This window comes from Symphodus melops (genome assembly GCF_947650265.1).
Source record: "Symphodus melops genome assembly, chromosome: 10".
Taxonomy (NCBI): domain Eukaryota; kingdom Metazoa; phylum Chordata; class Actinopteri; order Labriformes; family Labridae; genus Symphodus; species Symphodus melops.
Genome location: NC_136700.1, coordinates 17,287,721 through 17,305,008, shown reverse-complemented (window position 1 = coordinate 17,305,008; position 17,288 = coordinate 17,287,721). Strand labels below are relative to the sequence as shown.

General features: G+C 38.6%; 1 protein-coding gene across 2 annotated transcripts in view; it reads left to right on the top strand.

The window, feature by feature from the left end:
- The first annotated feature begins 734 nt into the window (after nt 1-734).
- Nucleotides 735-17,288, top strand: part of igsf11 (immunoglobulin superfamily member 11) — a 76,428-nt gene continuing 59,874 nt past the window's right edge. For both annotated transcript variants that reach the window (XM_079354699.1, XM_079354700.1), the window contains exon 1: nt 735-1,305. In XM_079354699.1, coding sequence (XP_079210825.1) covers nt 1,245-1,305 — 61 coding nt within the window. In that variant the 5' untranslated portion in view covers nt 735-1,244. The remainder of the gene's footprint in view (nt 1,306-17,288) is intronic.

The following is a 17,288-nucleotide window of genomic DNA, read 5'->3' as shown; positions in this document are numbered from 1 at the left end:
TCTCTCTCTCGCTCTCTCTCTCTCCCTCTCCCTCTCCACCTCCCTCACTCTTTTATGTTTCCGTCTCCCTCTCTCGGCTGGCGTCAGCGGTTTCCCAGCAACAGCCAGGCTCGAGCTCATCTCAATCATCCGCTCCTTAGCACCGTCAAGGCGCATAAACGCACTCGGACCATTAAGGGAAGAGACGGATATCACCTCGAAAATAACAGCACAAAGATTACGGACGTGTTTCGTGCCGTTCATAAATACAGGCCTATTGGTCGGTATTTCTTATTCTTTACTTTTTAAAAAAATCTTTCCTTTTTTTTTATTTTTATCTCAGATGAATCGAACCTGGGTAGCCTAGGCCTACCTATTTGTTCGATTTATTGTAAATATGTTTTGCAATGACTTGTCTTTCAGACATAAAACATATAGTCTATAATTTATATATTTAATATATGTCGGCTATCCGATTAAAAAAAATCAACAGTTTAAAAAAAGTGACGCAATAAATTATCTGTTTCTCAGATACATTAGTCCTACCTTTTTTAATGTGTTTAAGGCTATGGAGAATGATTGAGAGCATTTAAGTTTGGTGGATCAATGTCCGTTTGTTTTGGTCAAGACATGTAAAATTTCTCTAATGAAAGTATCTCCTCAATTTTAAATTCACTAAGTCACAAGATATACGCCATCGACGTGTTCACGTGTCTTATTTTGAAAAGGTCAACCGGAAGACGTCTATCAGAAAACCTACTTTTTTGCCCCCAGGTCAGCTCATCTGCAGCAGAACGGAGGAGACTATGAAGCGCAACAAGATTCGTTAGACAGACCCAACACGCGGGCGGGAAGATGCCAGTTTTTTTTTCAATTTGCAGGGCACTTTTAGAGACAGTGGGTGTTGTGTCGTTCAACGGTGAGTGGATGTTAAGTTATAGCCAACGCGCGTAAATTGACTGAAGCGGTCGAGGAGAAAAGAAGTAACCGGGAGCTACAAAAGGACGGGAGGAAAAGAGGAGTGCCTGAAGCGCTCAAACAACAAATGCCATCGCTGTATTTTTTCCCCACGCATTGAAACATTTGTGATTTTATAAAGGAAATGTAGTTGTACGCTTGTACGCTGCGTAACACCCGGACTGCTATCATGTCTGTCACATGCCTTTAGAGGAGCAGTTACTTTTTTTTCAAGGGAACTGTGAGCGGAGCTGAGATTTCACTAAAGAGGCACTGAATAAAACGCAGTGCATGAACATTTACGAACGATGGTGAACTTTCACAACTCAGATCTCTGGATAGCCTGGGTGGTCATTTTCTTTATGAAGGGTAAGTTGGAACACTTTATTACCACCCCCCCCCCCCCCCCCCCCCCCACACACACACACACACAATGCACTTCTTGTAATGTTAGGCCGACACTACACGAATAATGATAATAATAATAATGATGATAGCAATTGTTAAATTAGGGATAAAAAAGGACCTATGTGAACAATGTTTTGAAATCATTTTCTACCACTTGCCCTAATCATCTGCAGCGATTCTGAAAACGCAGAAAAAAACAGATGTATCTGGAATTAAATTGTGCCAAGGGTTCAAGCTCTCAAAGCCCCCCCCCCCCCCCCCCCCCCCATTTGTAGAGCTGACCAAATCCCCGATATTACCACATAAAGCACTGATTTAGGATGGATTTTACTCAGAAGTCGCAATGTGTCGGCTCATCAAGCCTTTGGGACTTTTTATTGTCCATATTTTATGCTCTCTGTCGTTACTGATTCAACTTTTGGAAGATTTTTGCTACAATCATTGGTTTCATTTATCCTCTTTTTGAAAATTTAAATCTCCATCCAGGCACATAAAGACATGGTACAGCTGAATTAGTGTTTTGAAACAAATGCAGACTATGAAGAATGATTTTAATGCCAGACTGACAAAAGATCACAGAGGCATTGCTGTAAAGGAGAGCATGCATTCTCTTGAAAAATTACTATGTATTTGGCAGGAAAAAAAGCAAGACAGGGCAGATAAAATCCTGTAAAATTACATAAGAACACAAAATACATTTCTCTGTTATTGTTTACTCTACACGTGCACTATCAGCCTTTGTAGAGAGAAGGTAGTCCAGTGAATGAACAAATTGCTCAGCCAGAGAAAGCTCAGCTGCTCTGTTGCCCAACTTTTACAGAAAGAACTGTGTTTACTTTCTCTATTTCCTTTTGTAGTTTTGGTAGGAATCTGCCAGTGTTTGTTGAAATACATTTTAATGCAGTAATGTCCATATTATAGTGGCTTGTTTTGTTTGTATGAACTGGCCTCCCTTTTTTAACTGTCACTGGATTGACTGTATCTGTGATTTGTGTTACTAATATATGCTTTTTTAAGGACTTATGTAGAATTGTAATGATATTTACCTTGCACAATGCCTTCCTTTAAAAAAATATTGTAGGACAAAAGAGGATTACTATACGTGAACATAATAGACATGCCAGACTGTTGTTGTTGTTTTTTTGTATCTGTGTATACTGGGTACTAAGTTACAATAAAAAGAAAATAATCAGCAAACTATGAAGGGAGAAAGTAAAATTCACAAGAGGCTGGTTCAGACATCAGCCATCTACCCATCAATGTTGCATCTGTTCTTCTCGAATAATAAATAGCATTTTGCAGCAGTAGTGCAGAGCTGGCTGGTTCAAATGTGCAGTGACTAACGTTTTTAAGAAAAAGTTTGTTAAAGTAAGAAGAAAAGCAGCAGAGGCTTTATGCTGATAAACAAATTGGTTCAGCTGTTGTCACAACACTTCCCCCTAGCAATATCAACACAGAGATGTTCTGTCCATGATGCCCCAACTTAACGATTCACCCAGAACAACCCTCAGGGGTGTTTCAGGGACCAATCTGGAGGTCACTTCAATACAGCAGTTTTATTCAAGTGGAGGTATTGACTTTGAAACTTTCAACTAGTGTTGTTTGTTTTTGTGTTCTGCGTAATATCTTACAGAACATTTCACATTTCAGCACACTGAAATGTTAGCGTAAGTCTTCAGTATTTTGCAAATAAAGGTTTAGTTGTACAACGAGGAGTTGAGCATAACCACAAACAAAATAAAAAATACAAATTGAGTATGAATTAAATACAAGATATTGAGGGCATCTAAGTTTTCAGCAAAGCTGTATAGGCAACTTCGCTTCTGTAATATCTCTGTGTGCTCGTTTCTCTGCCCACAGTAATTAAATTACATAGTAACCCTGGTCTGTTTGTTGTTTACATGTTTTTGCTCTGTTTTGATGATGCCATTTGAGTCCATTTTCAATCAAATATGATTCATGCCATTCAGTTGCTCTGTGTTTGTAGAAGAAGTTACTGTATGTTTTGATTATTTACACACCAGAAAGCATCTGCGTGTCAGAGCAAAGCTGGTTGAAACCCTTTTCTAAACCTACGTTCAATCTCATAATGTCTAAACATTAGGTTGGAAAACAAATCCCTTAATCAACAGCATGTTTGAAGATATAATGAAGATAAAGATAGTGTGTGACACGAGAGCTCTAAGTATCAAAAGCTATAAAAGCAGGACCTAGTCTTTATTTTTCCTTTGATTTGTTTCTAAAAATGTATTTCAGCCCCAATCTTTGTGTGAACATACTCCTCAGGTTTAAAATCCTATTGCTGAAGAATGCTAATGATAAAAAACATCCTGTCTATGTCAGTTGAGTCTGATAGGTTGCGCCCCACCCCCCTTTTCCGCCTGCTGCTAAAAAGGAGCAGCTGGAACAAGAGTGTTGGACAGATGGAACTTTCCACCTCGATTATTTTTCTCTCTAAAAATAACCTCTCAAAAATTAAAAGACCTCTGGGACCGCTTGGAAAGTGCCTAAGTGAGCATGCGTATGCTTGAGTATGGATGATCGACAGAGACGCAGAGAGGTGCAACTTCGGATGATGGGTTCCTCAGATGATGGCAGTAGCAACCATCGTGGGAGCTTGAATGAATAAATTATAGGCAGATATTTGGAGAAAAGCTAGCACAGCATTCCCCCAGTCCCATAGTCTCTTAAGCGCACACTGAACCTAACCCTAAAGAGCCTGCTCTGCTGAAAGGCAGTTGGCCAAGCATCTGGGTACACATTTGACGTGGCAAGTTCACAGTGTTTTTGGGGGTCGGGGCCCAGGTTATACTGTTAAATCAAAGTGGTGAATGAGGGAAATGTTAGTAAATCTTAAACGTCTTCGCAGGATGATGATGAAGCTAAAATGTAATCAATTAGTTTTGAAAGCTCCTGTGAGGAACTTAGTTCGAGTTGATTTTGGTGAGCCCTGTAGACAATAAGGTAGGCCTACCTCTCATACAAACTTGTCTCCTCAAGCCTATATGTAATTTTTGTCATGAAAAATGTCTTCCAGACTTCTTTTAAAGAGGACATTATCCCCCTTTTCAAACAACCCCATGTGCTCTAACATTAATCTAGCACCAGAGATGGTTTGTGACCCTAGTTTTCCTGGTAGACATCACTCCTCTGTAGTGAGGCAAGCCTGCACAAAAGTTTTTCTCTGGGCTGTAGGAGGAGAAAACAGGGCAGAATATAATTTACCACAATCCAACTTGTGTTTTGATGTCACAAGTTGAGAGAATTTGATTTTTCTGTGTTTTTAGATGTATGCAGACCGCAGTGGATGGGTTTATTTAAAATTTTGTAGGTCAGACTATCAAAATATATGTTCAAAAACACTATCAAAGTGGATTTTTCATAATATGTTCCCTTTAACAGGTGAAGTGAGCACACTTTTGATAACCGCACAATCTCCGTCTCATTTTTGTATTTACATGACAGTATTGTGTGTGGTGTTTCATTAAAAAGTCACACAGCCATTGATTAGCCTGGCATGTAAACTACATGTTTTTAGTTGTTTTTGAGATCCTTGTGCACAAAAGCTATGTTATACAAATGTTGTAGCCTGAACGCATGAATGAACATCTTGTTTTCAGTGGATGGTAAGTAAGTGAACATGGCCTAAGAAGCATGGTAAGATAGTTGTCATGTACCAAATAGAATATCATCTTATAGCAGGCATTACACCATTATTTATTTATTGTTTGTATTTCTGGCCTATACATCTCATTCTAAAACGCTTTCATTTCCTGTGGTAAGGGCTGTACATATTTGTTTTTATATGAAAGATGAGGATGAAAATGAATACAGTTAAGCCTGGTTCACACGACAGGATAATTACGCAGATTTTGGCCCCGATTCTCCCCTTCTGATAATCTTAAGGACGCCCCGATCATCATAAAATAAACTTAGAAGATCATCCTGCCATGTGGTGTGTTAAGGCTGCTCTCGTCTGGTCGGAAGAATGTCAGGACCGCTCCGATCTCAAATTGGGGATATTCAACATGTTGGATTGTTTTGGCCACCACACCATCATGTGTGGTGTCCCCCGATGGGAAAACCAGCATGAGCCTGTTGACTGACGCGTAGCCAATCAGAAAGCGAGGTGACGTAGTGGCGAGGAAACACCGGCAGCAAAACAACAACAACTCACCTCCATATCAACGTGTAGCAAGTACAGCTCATGCTCCCGTAGTCTGCACTCCTTTGACTGACGCCTCTTTTTAAACCGTATTTTTTCTGATAAAAACAGCACAAACGATCCCTATTGCATCCTCTTCACCAGTTTCTTGACTCTGGAATCACGTTTGATCTTTAGAGGTTTTGCGAGACTTCCTGTAAGATTGGGAAATCGGTTCGTGTGTGGTGTGTTGTTGGCCGCACACCACACACTGTATGACCAAAACTGTAAAACCTAATTTTATTTATCGCCACGTGTGGTCTCTAAAGTTTGGGAAATCAGCCAACAATGTTAAAATCCTGGCTCCTGAACCAGCCTTCAGACTAACAACAGGGATTCTGTTTGGTAAAGATGGGAAGGTATTATTCTAACAAGCATGTCCACAGAACACAGGTCAATCGAGAATTCAAAAGTATCTTGGTCAGTAACATACTGTGACATGTTGTACCATTAAGATGAAACCATCATTCCAGTAGAATGTGCGTGCAAAAAGCCCCAAGCTTATGAATATTTGAAACAGTGTCTTCGTCATGTCAGGACACAGTGAAGATCTTCTCCTTGAAACGAACGCTTTTACTGGGCATTGGTGACAGGCTTCTGCCAATGACATCGGTTACCCTAGAGATATTTGGGGCATGGAGATTTAACATGAGAATGGCTATTCAATAGTCTTGTTGAGTATTACAGAGAGAACGCTTTCATAAATATTCAGTCTAAAATTCTCACTTAAAAAGTTTTAGTTTACTCAGTATGTTAGGGTTGTTGCAGTCTGTATTCATCCAAATCCTCACAGATGTTTCTGGTGTGCTCTCTAGAGGTATACTCCAGTAATATGTAGTATGTGAACAATTATGTTCAAGACTCACTTTATTGTGTAAAGGAAAGTAGGGTTAAAAAGCAAGTATCTCCAGCCTAGCTACTAAGGATGGAGATATACCCAGCTTCTAATTATGGTGGTATTGCAATTTATTTTGTCCAATAAAAATTTACAGAACTTAACATAACCTTTTAGCAGTCTATCCAAGATCTGGGGAATTTTCAGTGTACACAAACATTTGATGTTGTTGTACAACCCAACATGAAATATGTAGGATCTGCATTGCATTGGTGGACAGTAACAAAGTCCATTTTGCTTGATTACTGTACACTTTAGTAAAGCATTTTTAGTATCTTTACTTTTCTTCAGTAAAATCTAATATACAGTAGTATCTGAAAGACAGTAAACTGTTAGCGCTGCGTTTGTTCTAGGTGGTGGGGACGTACCTGTATGTCACACATCTCACAGTAAAAAGTAACTAACATCACTCAGACCGGGCCGTTTGGGTGCCAGGATCACTGCAGCAAAGTGAAAAAGCAAAGGGAGCTTTAGCAGTACCAGAAATAAAAATATTGTGCACAATTCCGTAGTTCAAGAGGCCTTGCACCTATTGGAATTGTATTTTAAAATAATTTGAATATTTTCTCGCTGTGTGAAGCTTGACTGACATTTCCCCTGGCCATTGAGTATTTTTGGTTGTTCCTATTACTGTGCTTAGTATTTTGGAGCTGCAAATCTTGATATCTATAGCATGTGAGTTTAACAAATGTAAATAATCTTTTCTTAATATTAATGACATAGCAGAATGTACACCCATCACTTAGCTGCACTCACGACTGACCTTCACTCATGAATTGTGAAAATACATTTTGAGATTTAAATATAGGAACTTGAATGTTTAAGTTATGTACTTAATCAACTACTACTGCATTGACACCAGGCTTTAAAAATAATGCAGATCGGTGCCAGTTGTTTTATGTCAGGGTTTCCTGATACAAGTGCTGAAGCAGGAAATAAATATAGATATTTTCGCCTGTTCTCCCCGGAGTCCTGTGGCTTTGCATCACTAATTTGAAATTGATTGTCAATCGATCCAAACAAGAACGAAATGACCTTAGAGTACAGTACTTAATGAACCTAGTGGTTGAACTAACTGGTGTAACAGAGCGATGCTAAAAATTCTTTAACCTGCTTTGAGTGCATGCTGGTTTTAGTCGTCTTGACCAGATAATCGAATAGCCTCTTAAATCACTGTGGAATCACAAATACTTTCACAATATGTTTTCTGTGCTTTCTGCTATATTGGATACTTAGCTGCCTTATTAACTTCCTCCTTTTCAGTTCAAAAGCATCTCTAGAAGTCAACCTTCTCAGTCATGAAATAATCTATTAAAAAAATGATTTCACATTTAAAAGCTGATTGTTTCTGTATTTCTTTGTGTTATTGGAAACTCCTAAATCAGATTTCCTCCCTTTGATAGAAGCACATTTAAAATGCAAATGTAACAAAAACAGTGTAAAAGTGGCCATGTTTACTGCGTAATGTGTAATGACAGCAGAACATTACAAGGCACATTTTGAAATTACAAACTTAAACCTTTATTCCTGAAAAATGTGATTTATATTTACTGAAAAGCAAAGCTTGAAACTGTAGGCTTGAAGTGCTGAAGTTTAATCATATAATACTGTAAAAAGAGGAGAAAAGAGGGAAACAAAGTGAAAATGGGGACAGATTCTCCTGCATAAAACATGCCCAGGGCTTTTCACAGCCATAGGTAATTCATAAACTGGCTGTTCGGATAGAACACTGTATTATTGTGATTTTGCCCCTTTAATCTTAATAACAGTATCTCCTCACAAAATGTATTAACTTCAATCTGATTTGTTAAGGCAGAAGGGTGGCAAAGACAGCTTAAAATGTTTTCCATATTAACCTTTGAATATGAAAAGATTTAAACATTTAGTTAAATATAGCTTGCTAAATATTTCATTAGAACTGTCTCACCTTCACATTCCCCTGAAGGACGGAGGAGAGGATTGTATTGTATTAATCACTAGATGTTGAAATCACATAAGAACAACAAATAGTGTGTAACAATAAAGTCGTTTTTTGTGTCTTCTTAACTGTGCAACTGTCAAGGTTTTAATATAGATTCCTGTGCTTTCAGTTGCAAAGAATGCATCAGAGACACCCGGGTTACTGCTTTGCAAACGCTACATAAAACCAACAAATTAGGGTCTCTGTTCAGAGATCAAATATTTTTCGGATAATGTACTAGACGTGTGCACTCTGACAAAATGTGAAGAAGTGTAAGTGCTGAAAAACGTACAAACACTGCAGTGACACGTGTGTACTGATGAAATGTAGAAGCAGCCAGTACATTTACAAGGTGTAAAAAGAGTCCATTTTTGTTAGACTGGCTGAAATGAAACTTTCAATATAGATGGAAAAATTCTAGTCTGACTGAAATCGTACCAAGTTGAATTTCTAAATCAGACTTATAGTCCTAGATAATGTAGTTCAGAATTCATATCTTGCATTTATACACCTCAATAGGGTAAGAAAACAGGACAAAGGTATCAACATGGCAACAATGCCTTAAAGTTATTTGACCAGTTTGCTACTGGCTGACTTGATCATCGACTGTTAGGTATATGATGCAATAGTTCAACCAAGAACATTCAATAGTAACTATAGAGGCAAATCACCATGTGCAGTAGCAGAATCTGACATACACCGGTCAATAAATCTATTCTCCTCAGTTGCTTGTATACTGGGAGAAGGACAGTTGTCCAATTAAATGACTATTAACAACATTGTAGCTGAACTTCACCGTGCATAAGATTAGAATAATTTTATTGATCACCCATGAAACCACCCAGGAGATTGGTTTGTTACAACAGCTCAAATATAGAGGGCAATGTAAACACACAGGCCTTCACTTACCAATCTGATGTCGTAACCAGCGCAGATTTGGGTGTAGAAATCATAGTACAACAGGGTCCATGTGGAACTTATGAAACATGCGTATCTGGCTGATCACAGTGTAAGCGTGACCGGGTGTTGATAAGTGTGTCGGCTGGAAATGACTGTCATACCACACACCTATATATTCACGGTTCAGCTGTCTTTGCCTCCAGAGTTTACGGTATGGAGATACATTATACGGTAAAGAAGAGAAATGAGATTTGAGCTGAGTGACACCACAACAAAGCCGGACCCCAGTCGGATCTCAGAATGAAGAGCGGGTGACTTCTTTCATCACTTCAGCCTGCACAAACAGGCTCCCTGCTTGCTATAAATTAGACTTTAAAAGAGATTAATGAAAATCTGAAATGTCCTGCATCAAATGAGTAAAGTGTTTGACCAAAAGTTATGTAATGTGTATTTCTCATCTGAATAGCCTACTTTCCAAACATACAAATGTTACACTTACATATAAGAAGTTTCTGACTCCATCTTACAGCCCCCAGATTTCTTTATTCGTTATTATGTCACATGTAGTCTGTCCTAAGTGCGTCTGCTGAGTGCAATTACTCAGCAGACGCACTGCTGAGTAATTGCACACTGTGTGTGTGCATGTGCATGTCTTGTCTTCATTGTTGGCACATCAGCGTATCACTGATCATTTCAATCTCTGGACATATCAATTAGTTATGATGAAATGTTGATGTTCTGTATTGTTAAATATTTCCTATTTCAGAGGCTAAAATTTTTATTTACTTTCCTCTGGAGGTTTTTCTGCCTTTTAACTATTTATAGTTTGTCTGTTTCAATTTCTCTCACTGATATTCCTGTGTGCATGGAAATGTTTAAAATGTAATTACTGTCTTTCTAATTGACAATAAAAAGAACTTAAATTCATCAAATATAACACGACTAAAGAAGTCAACTGACAGCACACACTGCCCAAAATTATAGCAATATAGCCTACAGAGATCGGTGGCATGGAACATGCATAAAATCTAAATGTAAAATGTATCTATCTGTCTAAATTAACAGGCAATGCAGTATGATCTAATGATTCCCCGACACAGACAGAATCGCTGCACCACAAGTCCACACTGGGTTAAAAATGTGCATACTTGAGCTGAGACCTGGTGTGGGATTTGAGCGTTTTCTCCACTTACATCCAAACTGATAAGTGCTGAACTTTGCATGGAAATGACCATACACCCAAGTGAGGGCCACTCCTGTTAACTTCATTATACAATATTTCATGGACCACTGCAGTGTTACTTAAGCACTGTTATGTTAAGGAAATGTACTTTATAGAGTAAAAGCTGCTCAGTGTGATACTCTTTGGTTCCTTGTAAAATGTGTTTACTGGCTGAGTTGCGATCTGTGGCAAACACTGCTGTAGTTTGCTGTAGTTTGATCTTATAACATGATCTTTTTTATAAAGCCCAAAAAGAACACTCTCAAACAACATTTATAATTGCCTAAATTCCCATACATTCCTCTCTTTCATCTCCTTATAGCCTTGGATTGTTTCTTGGTTTTGTTTCATTTTAGTAATTTTAGAATTTCCTTTTCTCTTTATTTTATTTATTTTTATTTTTCTCTCTTTCAAACACTAATGTAATGTTAATGTTTCTCTCTTTTTGCTTCCTTTTCTGTGGGACATTACACACAAATTACTTTCCAGGGATGAAACTAAAAAGTGGTCTCCACTTGTTCTATACTTGTGTACAACAAATGAGCATGTCAAATCTGATGCATTTGAACAGCCAGGAGGAATTGCGTGTTAAGGCACAAAAGAGAGAGAAAGATAGACAGAGAGAGGGATTAGAGACAGAAGAGCGAGAGTGCAGAGATCCCATCTGTGCATTTTTACAGCAGACTTCACCGTAAAATTGTGGCTGTTTTATCCCATAGAACCTGAGGGGGCACAGGTGGAACTTTACAAACTCAGGGAAACACATTTACACAGTTTGTTAATGCACATGCATCATCATTACAATGTGTGTTGCAACAAAAAACACATCATTAAATACTACATAACTTGGAAAAAAAAAGTAATTTGCTTATACAAGGAACTGTAATATTCTACGTTCTGTTATTCTATTACAGTGGGCTTCTCACCCTGGCTCTGCCTTCACTGTCCTTGCTCGAACATCGCTCTAACGGGTTCTTTTTGCTGTCATTTTATTTTTTACATTTTTACTTAAACATCCCTTTTTAAAAAACTTAAATTTGTGTTTCTGTTTTCTTTGTTATATGTGTATGGTGGAGGATGTAATGTATGTCTTTATGTATCTTGAGGTCTGTTTATGTGTCCCTCGTACGAGGGTGAAAGCAAATTTCCTGCAAATGGCAATAAATCTAAATCTAATCTAATCTAATTAATAAATCATGACTTTTTAATTTATTTTTAAACTAACTTATTTTGTCAACCATTAAGGCAGTGTTGTCTAACAACAATATAAAGGGCATGGATATCATTACTACGATATGCTGCTGTGCCTGTTTTCCCCCAAAATCCATGACAAGCAAAGAAATACTCTCCAATACATTGAATACTGCTTAGTATTTCAGTGTGCTCAATATGTAAATCCTCTCTGCCCTTGATAGATTTGCCTTTATGTGAAGTGCCAAATTTCCTAACACACACACACACACACACACACACACACAAAAATATATTGATGAAAATTTAATAAACCCACCCAATATGAAAAACACACAAACATACCACAGTGCACATTAATGAACATAAACATGTAAATATGCTAGATTATAGCCAATGGTTAATTTCCACCTCTAGTCCCCCTTGCAGTTTCCAGTATCAAATTCCACTAATAATAATAATAATAATACATTTTATTTTATGGCACCTTTCAAGCCACCCAAGGTCACCTTACAGGGGATAAAAGCATCAGATAAAAGCATAACATAACACAGAATATTAAAACCAAACATTGAGGTGTGTGTGTGCTGGTTTCATTTGTAAATTACCCTACCAAAAGCCTTTATTAGTACATCTCATCTACTGAAGTAGTTTGAATATTCTTACCAGACTAATATTATGTTGCACTGTGAACCTTTTTTCACACATGGCATCAACTGCGGGAAGGGCTAAGTATAGAAATACATTAGCACCTTTTTCAGCCTTTAACTTGGAAAAATACAATTGCTTTGGTATGAATAAAAAGATGAACTGTTTTATGATACATATTTCAGGATATGTGTTCCACATTTGTCACATCATATTTGTCACAGGTGTGGAAGTGTATGTGAGGGCAAGCAGCAGAATTCTAGATATATTGTAGCTTCTTCAGTAACGGTAGATAAAATGATTGTAGTAGTCCAGTCTCGAAGGATGAATGCGTGGATAAGGGTCTCTGCAAATGAAAAGTGGATGGGCAGAGTTGGGCAAGAAGAAGGAGAGGGTTTGATCAAAGTTGACACCAAGCTTACAGACAAGGGAAGGGGAGGGGGGTGGGGTTACTGTTGATATAATGAGGGGTATAGGGTGGGAAGGCCCTATATGAAATTGCTATATATCTTAGCAAAGAGTTTGGTTTTATACATGTTTATGGTTTTAAAAATGCTGCGGAAATTATGTGACATTACAAACTCAGATGAATTATGACATTTTAAATGATAGTTGAAATGATAGTTTAGCAAAACATAAAGGGATCTCTTTGAGAGATAGAAATAGGCTATATGGGTGTTAGCAATATTTGGTGATTTATTCTTTTTCCATTGCAATAATCTGAAATTTACCAACCTTGATGCTTTTACTTTTCTCATCTTATTAGCTGTGACTGATGATCCATGCAGCTTGTCTCCTAAGAGGTGATTTGTGAATATGTAACAATATGTAAACTATTAAGCCAAAGCCTAAATCATCTGCTAAGATGGGCTTTGGAGAAGATTATGTATGTCATTTGGTCTGTGACCCTGGTTTATAGATTTGAGATAGCTTTGGCTTTATTTGATCAGTTCAGCAAGACCTTATGTGGGTACACACACACACATAGGTTGCACATCGACAAAGACAAGCCAGTATCAGTAAACAGGCCACTGTTTGTAGCTATTAATTTGTCTCTTTTCTATTTTAGCACATTTTCATTGACTTTGTCATTGTATGTTTATATAGTTATTGTGACAAAAACTTTACAAACCTGAAGGAAGTTAGGTTATAGCTACATTAATGCTTTCAGTTCAGTGTGTGTGTGTGTGTGTGTGTGTGTGTGTGTGTGTGTGTGTGTGTGTGTGTGTGTGTGTGTGCAAGTCTTGTCTTCATTGTTGGAATACAACTCAAGTGATTCATTAAATTATCCTGCCACTTTTGGTTTCACAACATTGTGAGACTCTGTAAAACCACTCACTGGGCCACTAATGTCATGCTATTGTGTGGCTCAGTGTAGAGTACAAAGGTGTAGTGATGGTAGAGCTGCTGTTGTAGAATTGCTGTGTAGGACTATTGTATATGGTGGCCTGTTGGTGCATAGGCTCGGCAACAGCTGAAATTGTGTACATGTAGAGAAATGCACAGATATTAAAAATAATAATAAAATATTGTGTTAGATGCATGGTACACTCTGGACAGGTATCCAGTCAGTTACAGAGATGATATCAAGTCACAAAACTATTGCAAAAACAAGTTGGCATTTCCTCCTAGAAAACACTTTTGTTAAGGCTTTTGTTCACTAGTATTTTTCTGTAGTGTAAGACCTTCTTCACACCTTCATGCTTGAATAGAGTTCAGCTACAATGGATATCACTGATTAAAAAAAATAAAAGGAACACTAAAATAACATCCTAGATCTGAACGAGTGAAGCAGTCTTATTAAGTTCTTTGTTCTTTACATAGTTGAATGTGCTAATAACAAAATCACACAAAAATGATCAATGGCAATCAAATTCATTAACCAATGGAGGTCTAGATTTGGAGTAACACTCAAAATTAAAGTGGAAAACACACTACAGGCAGAACTAACTTTGATGTAGTGTCCTTAAAATAAGTCAAAATGAGGCTCAGTAGTGTGTGGCCTCCACATGCCTGTATGACCTCCCTACAACGCCTGGGCATGCTCCTGATGAGGTGGTGGATGATCTCCTGAGGGATCTCCTCCCAGACCTGAACTAAAGCATCTGCCAACTCTTGGACAGTCGGTGGTGCATTGTGGCGTTGGTGGATGGAGCGAGACATGATGTCACAGATGTGCTCAATTGAATTCAGGTCTGGAGAAAGGGCGGGCAAGTCCATGCCATCAAAGCCTTCATCTTGCAGGAACTGCTGACACACTCCAGCCACATGAGGTCGAGCATTGTCTTGCATTAGGAGGAATCCAAGGCCAACCGCACCAGCATATGGTCTCACAAAGGGATCTCATCTCAGTACCTAATGGCAGTCAGGCTACCTCTCGCGAGCACATGGAGGGCTGTGTGGCCCCCCAAAGAAATGCCACCCCACACCATTGCTGACCCACCACCCATCCACTCTTGAGGAGGTTGCAGGCAGCAGAACATTCTCCACGGCGTCTCCAGACTCTTTCACGTCTGTAACATGTGCTCAGTGTGAATCTGATTTCATCTGTGAAGAGCACAAGGCACCAGTGGTGGATTTGCCAATCTTGGTGTTCTCTGGCAAATGCCAAACGTCTTGCTTGGTGTTGGGCTGTAAGCACAACCCCCACCTGTGGACGTCGGGCCCTCATACCACCCTTGTCTGTTTCTGACCACGGAGGTAGCGGTCCTGCTGCTGGGTTGTTGCCCTCCTACGGCCTCCCCCACGTCTCTTGATGTACTGGCCTGTCTCCTGGTAGCGCCTCCATGCTCTGGACACTACACTGACAGACAACAGCAAACATTCCTGCCACAGCTCGCATTGATGTGCCATCCTGGATGAGCTGCACTACCTGAGCCACATGTGTTGGTTGTAGACTCCGTCTCATGCTACCACAAGACTTGGAATTAATGTGTGTTGTTTAAGTGTTCCCTTTTTGTGCAGTGTATGTGGTGCTGTAGCAAAATATGAAAACAGAAACCTAAGCAAAGTAAGCAAATTAACCACAAAAGCAGATTTCCTGCTTGGTTTATCAGAATCGGTTTTTATTGCCAATTACCTTTACATATACAAGGAATTTGTCGAGTTGTATTGATGCAAAAGAAAAAACAAGGATTTTATGATGAATTGGTCAAAAGCCGAGTTTGAACCTGGAACGGGGTTAGAAGATTCAGGACAGTGCAACGCAAGTGGACTTAAAGGTCCCATATTATGCCCTTTTTGGGGTTTATATCTGATCTAATTCATCTAATATATGTGTCGGCCGATCTGCTCTCTCATAATTCAGTCGTTTGGCTTTGTTCTCGGATATGTCCCTCTTCTATTGTTAATACTACAGTCAGTCCAAGGGGAGCTTGTGCTTGCTACAACGAGCCGATGGGCTTGGATCAGTGATGTCTTTGTCTTGTGACGTCACAACACAAATTTTCAGCGTGAGGAACATTGCAAATATATGTTCCTAAACATGCACAAGATATCTAGAAAACACACTAAAGAGCATATAAAATCAGAAAAAGCACAATATGGGAGTTTGGTTAAATACCTTTCTCATAATTATACCCTTTATGTAATTGTTTGGACAACTACAGCTCACATGATCTCTCTGGTACATTTAACATGTTTTTGGTTAAGTAAACGTCATCAGTTTTTTATACAATCATCATTATTTACAATAGTAGTAAAAATAATAAAATAAAAAGGAGCAATGAGGGGACTGTTGTCAGTCCAACCTACTTTTGATATTTTTTTTAAGTAAAAAACATTTTTGCTTTTTTCCACCTCTGCTGCGATTTATTTATTGTGGAAGATGCTGAAGTGGACATGAGTATTGATTCCCTCATTTGTTTCAGCTTGATTCACTCATGTTGAGGTGATCCTTTTACTACAGTGTATTAAATTGTGTCAGTGCCTTAAAGCACATTAATACAGAAGAGATCATCTAATTTTCATTGTAGATGAATACACTTCCATGCTTATTTTCTGTTTTATCTTCTTTGTCTTTAGTTATGTTTTACCATTTATATCCTTTGCTTACTGCATTTGCGACCTCATCTTTCCATCTTTCGTCCAGACCAGTGTTTCCTATTGTGAGGGTCAAACAGTATTCCACTTCCTTTCTTTTATACATTTCTCTTTCACTCTCATGTGTCCATGTGACCAATCTCTTTCTCTTAGCCCCCCCTCCAACCCCCGCACTATTAAAAAGGCCTGTATACTCAGCCTGAAAGCTAAATGCCAGTCTTTCTCTGCCAGGCGCCTGCTTAGAGCTGGTCTCCTTGGTGATGAGACCAACAATCAGGCTGTTCTGCACCAGACACTAAAGGGTTTGTGAATAAGCCTACATTTTTGTGTGACTATGTGTTTGTTACAGTTTATACTAGATTTACGATTAAGGATACTGTATGTAAAGGAGAGGAAGCATGCAGTACAAGGGGACATATCTTTTTTTTCTGGCTTTTCTAGTGAATGTATGAGATTTTCTGTTGACACGCCATAGCCAAACAAAGGGACTCTGTTCTCTCTGCCAGGGCTCCAGAAGGCCCTAACGTGTTGTAGTTATGCACAGGCACAATACACCACGAGTGTCGTTCTCCAGACACTGCTATTAGCCTTACCCTGAGTCTATTGGCCATCTCAGCAGCAGTCTGTGTGTGTCTGTGTGTAAAAACACACACTTCAAATTATAAGAAAAATGAAATATGTTAAAATTGACAGAAATGCTTACAGTGACAAAACATGTCTGTGTATTACCACTGATTGTCTAAATATTTTTGATGCCAGATCACAAGTTCCCACTTTAATTCAATCAAACAATGGTTACAGTGTCAAACAATGTCCAATGTCAAACTGTCATTTTGTCTTGTGTCCTTGTGTATACTGTTTTAACTCTTGCACATGCTTTCCA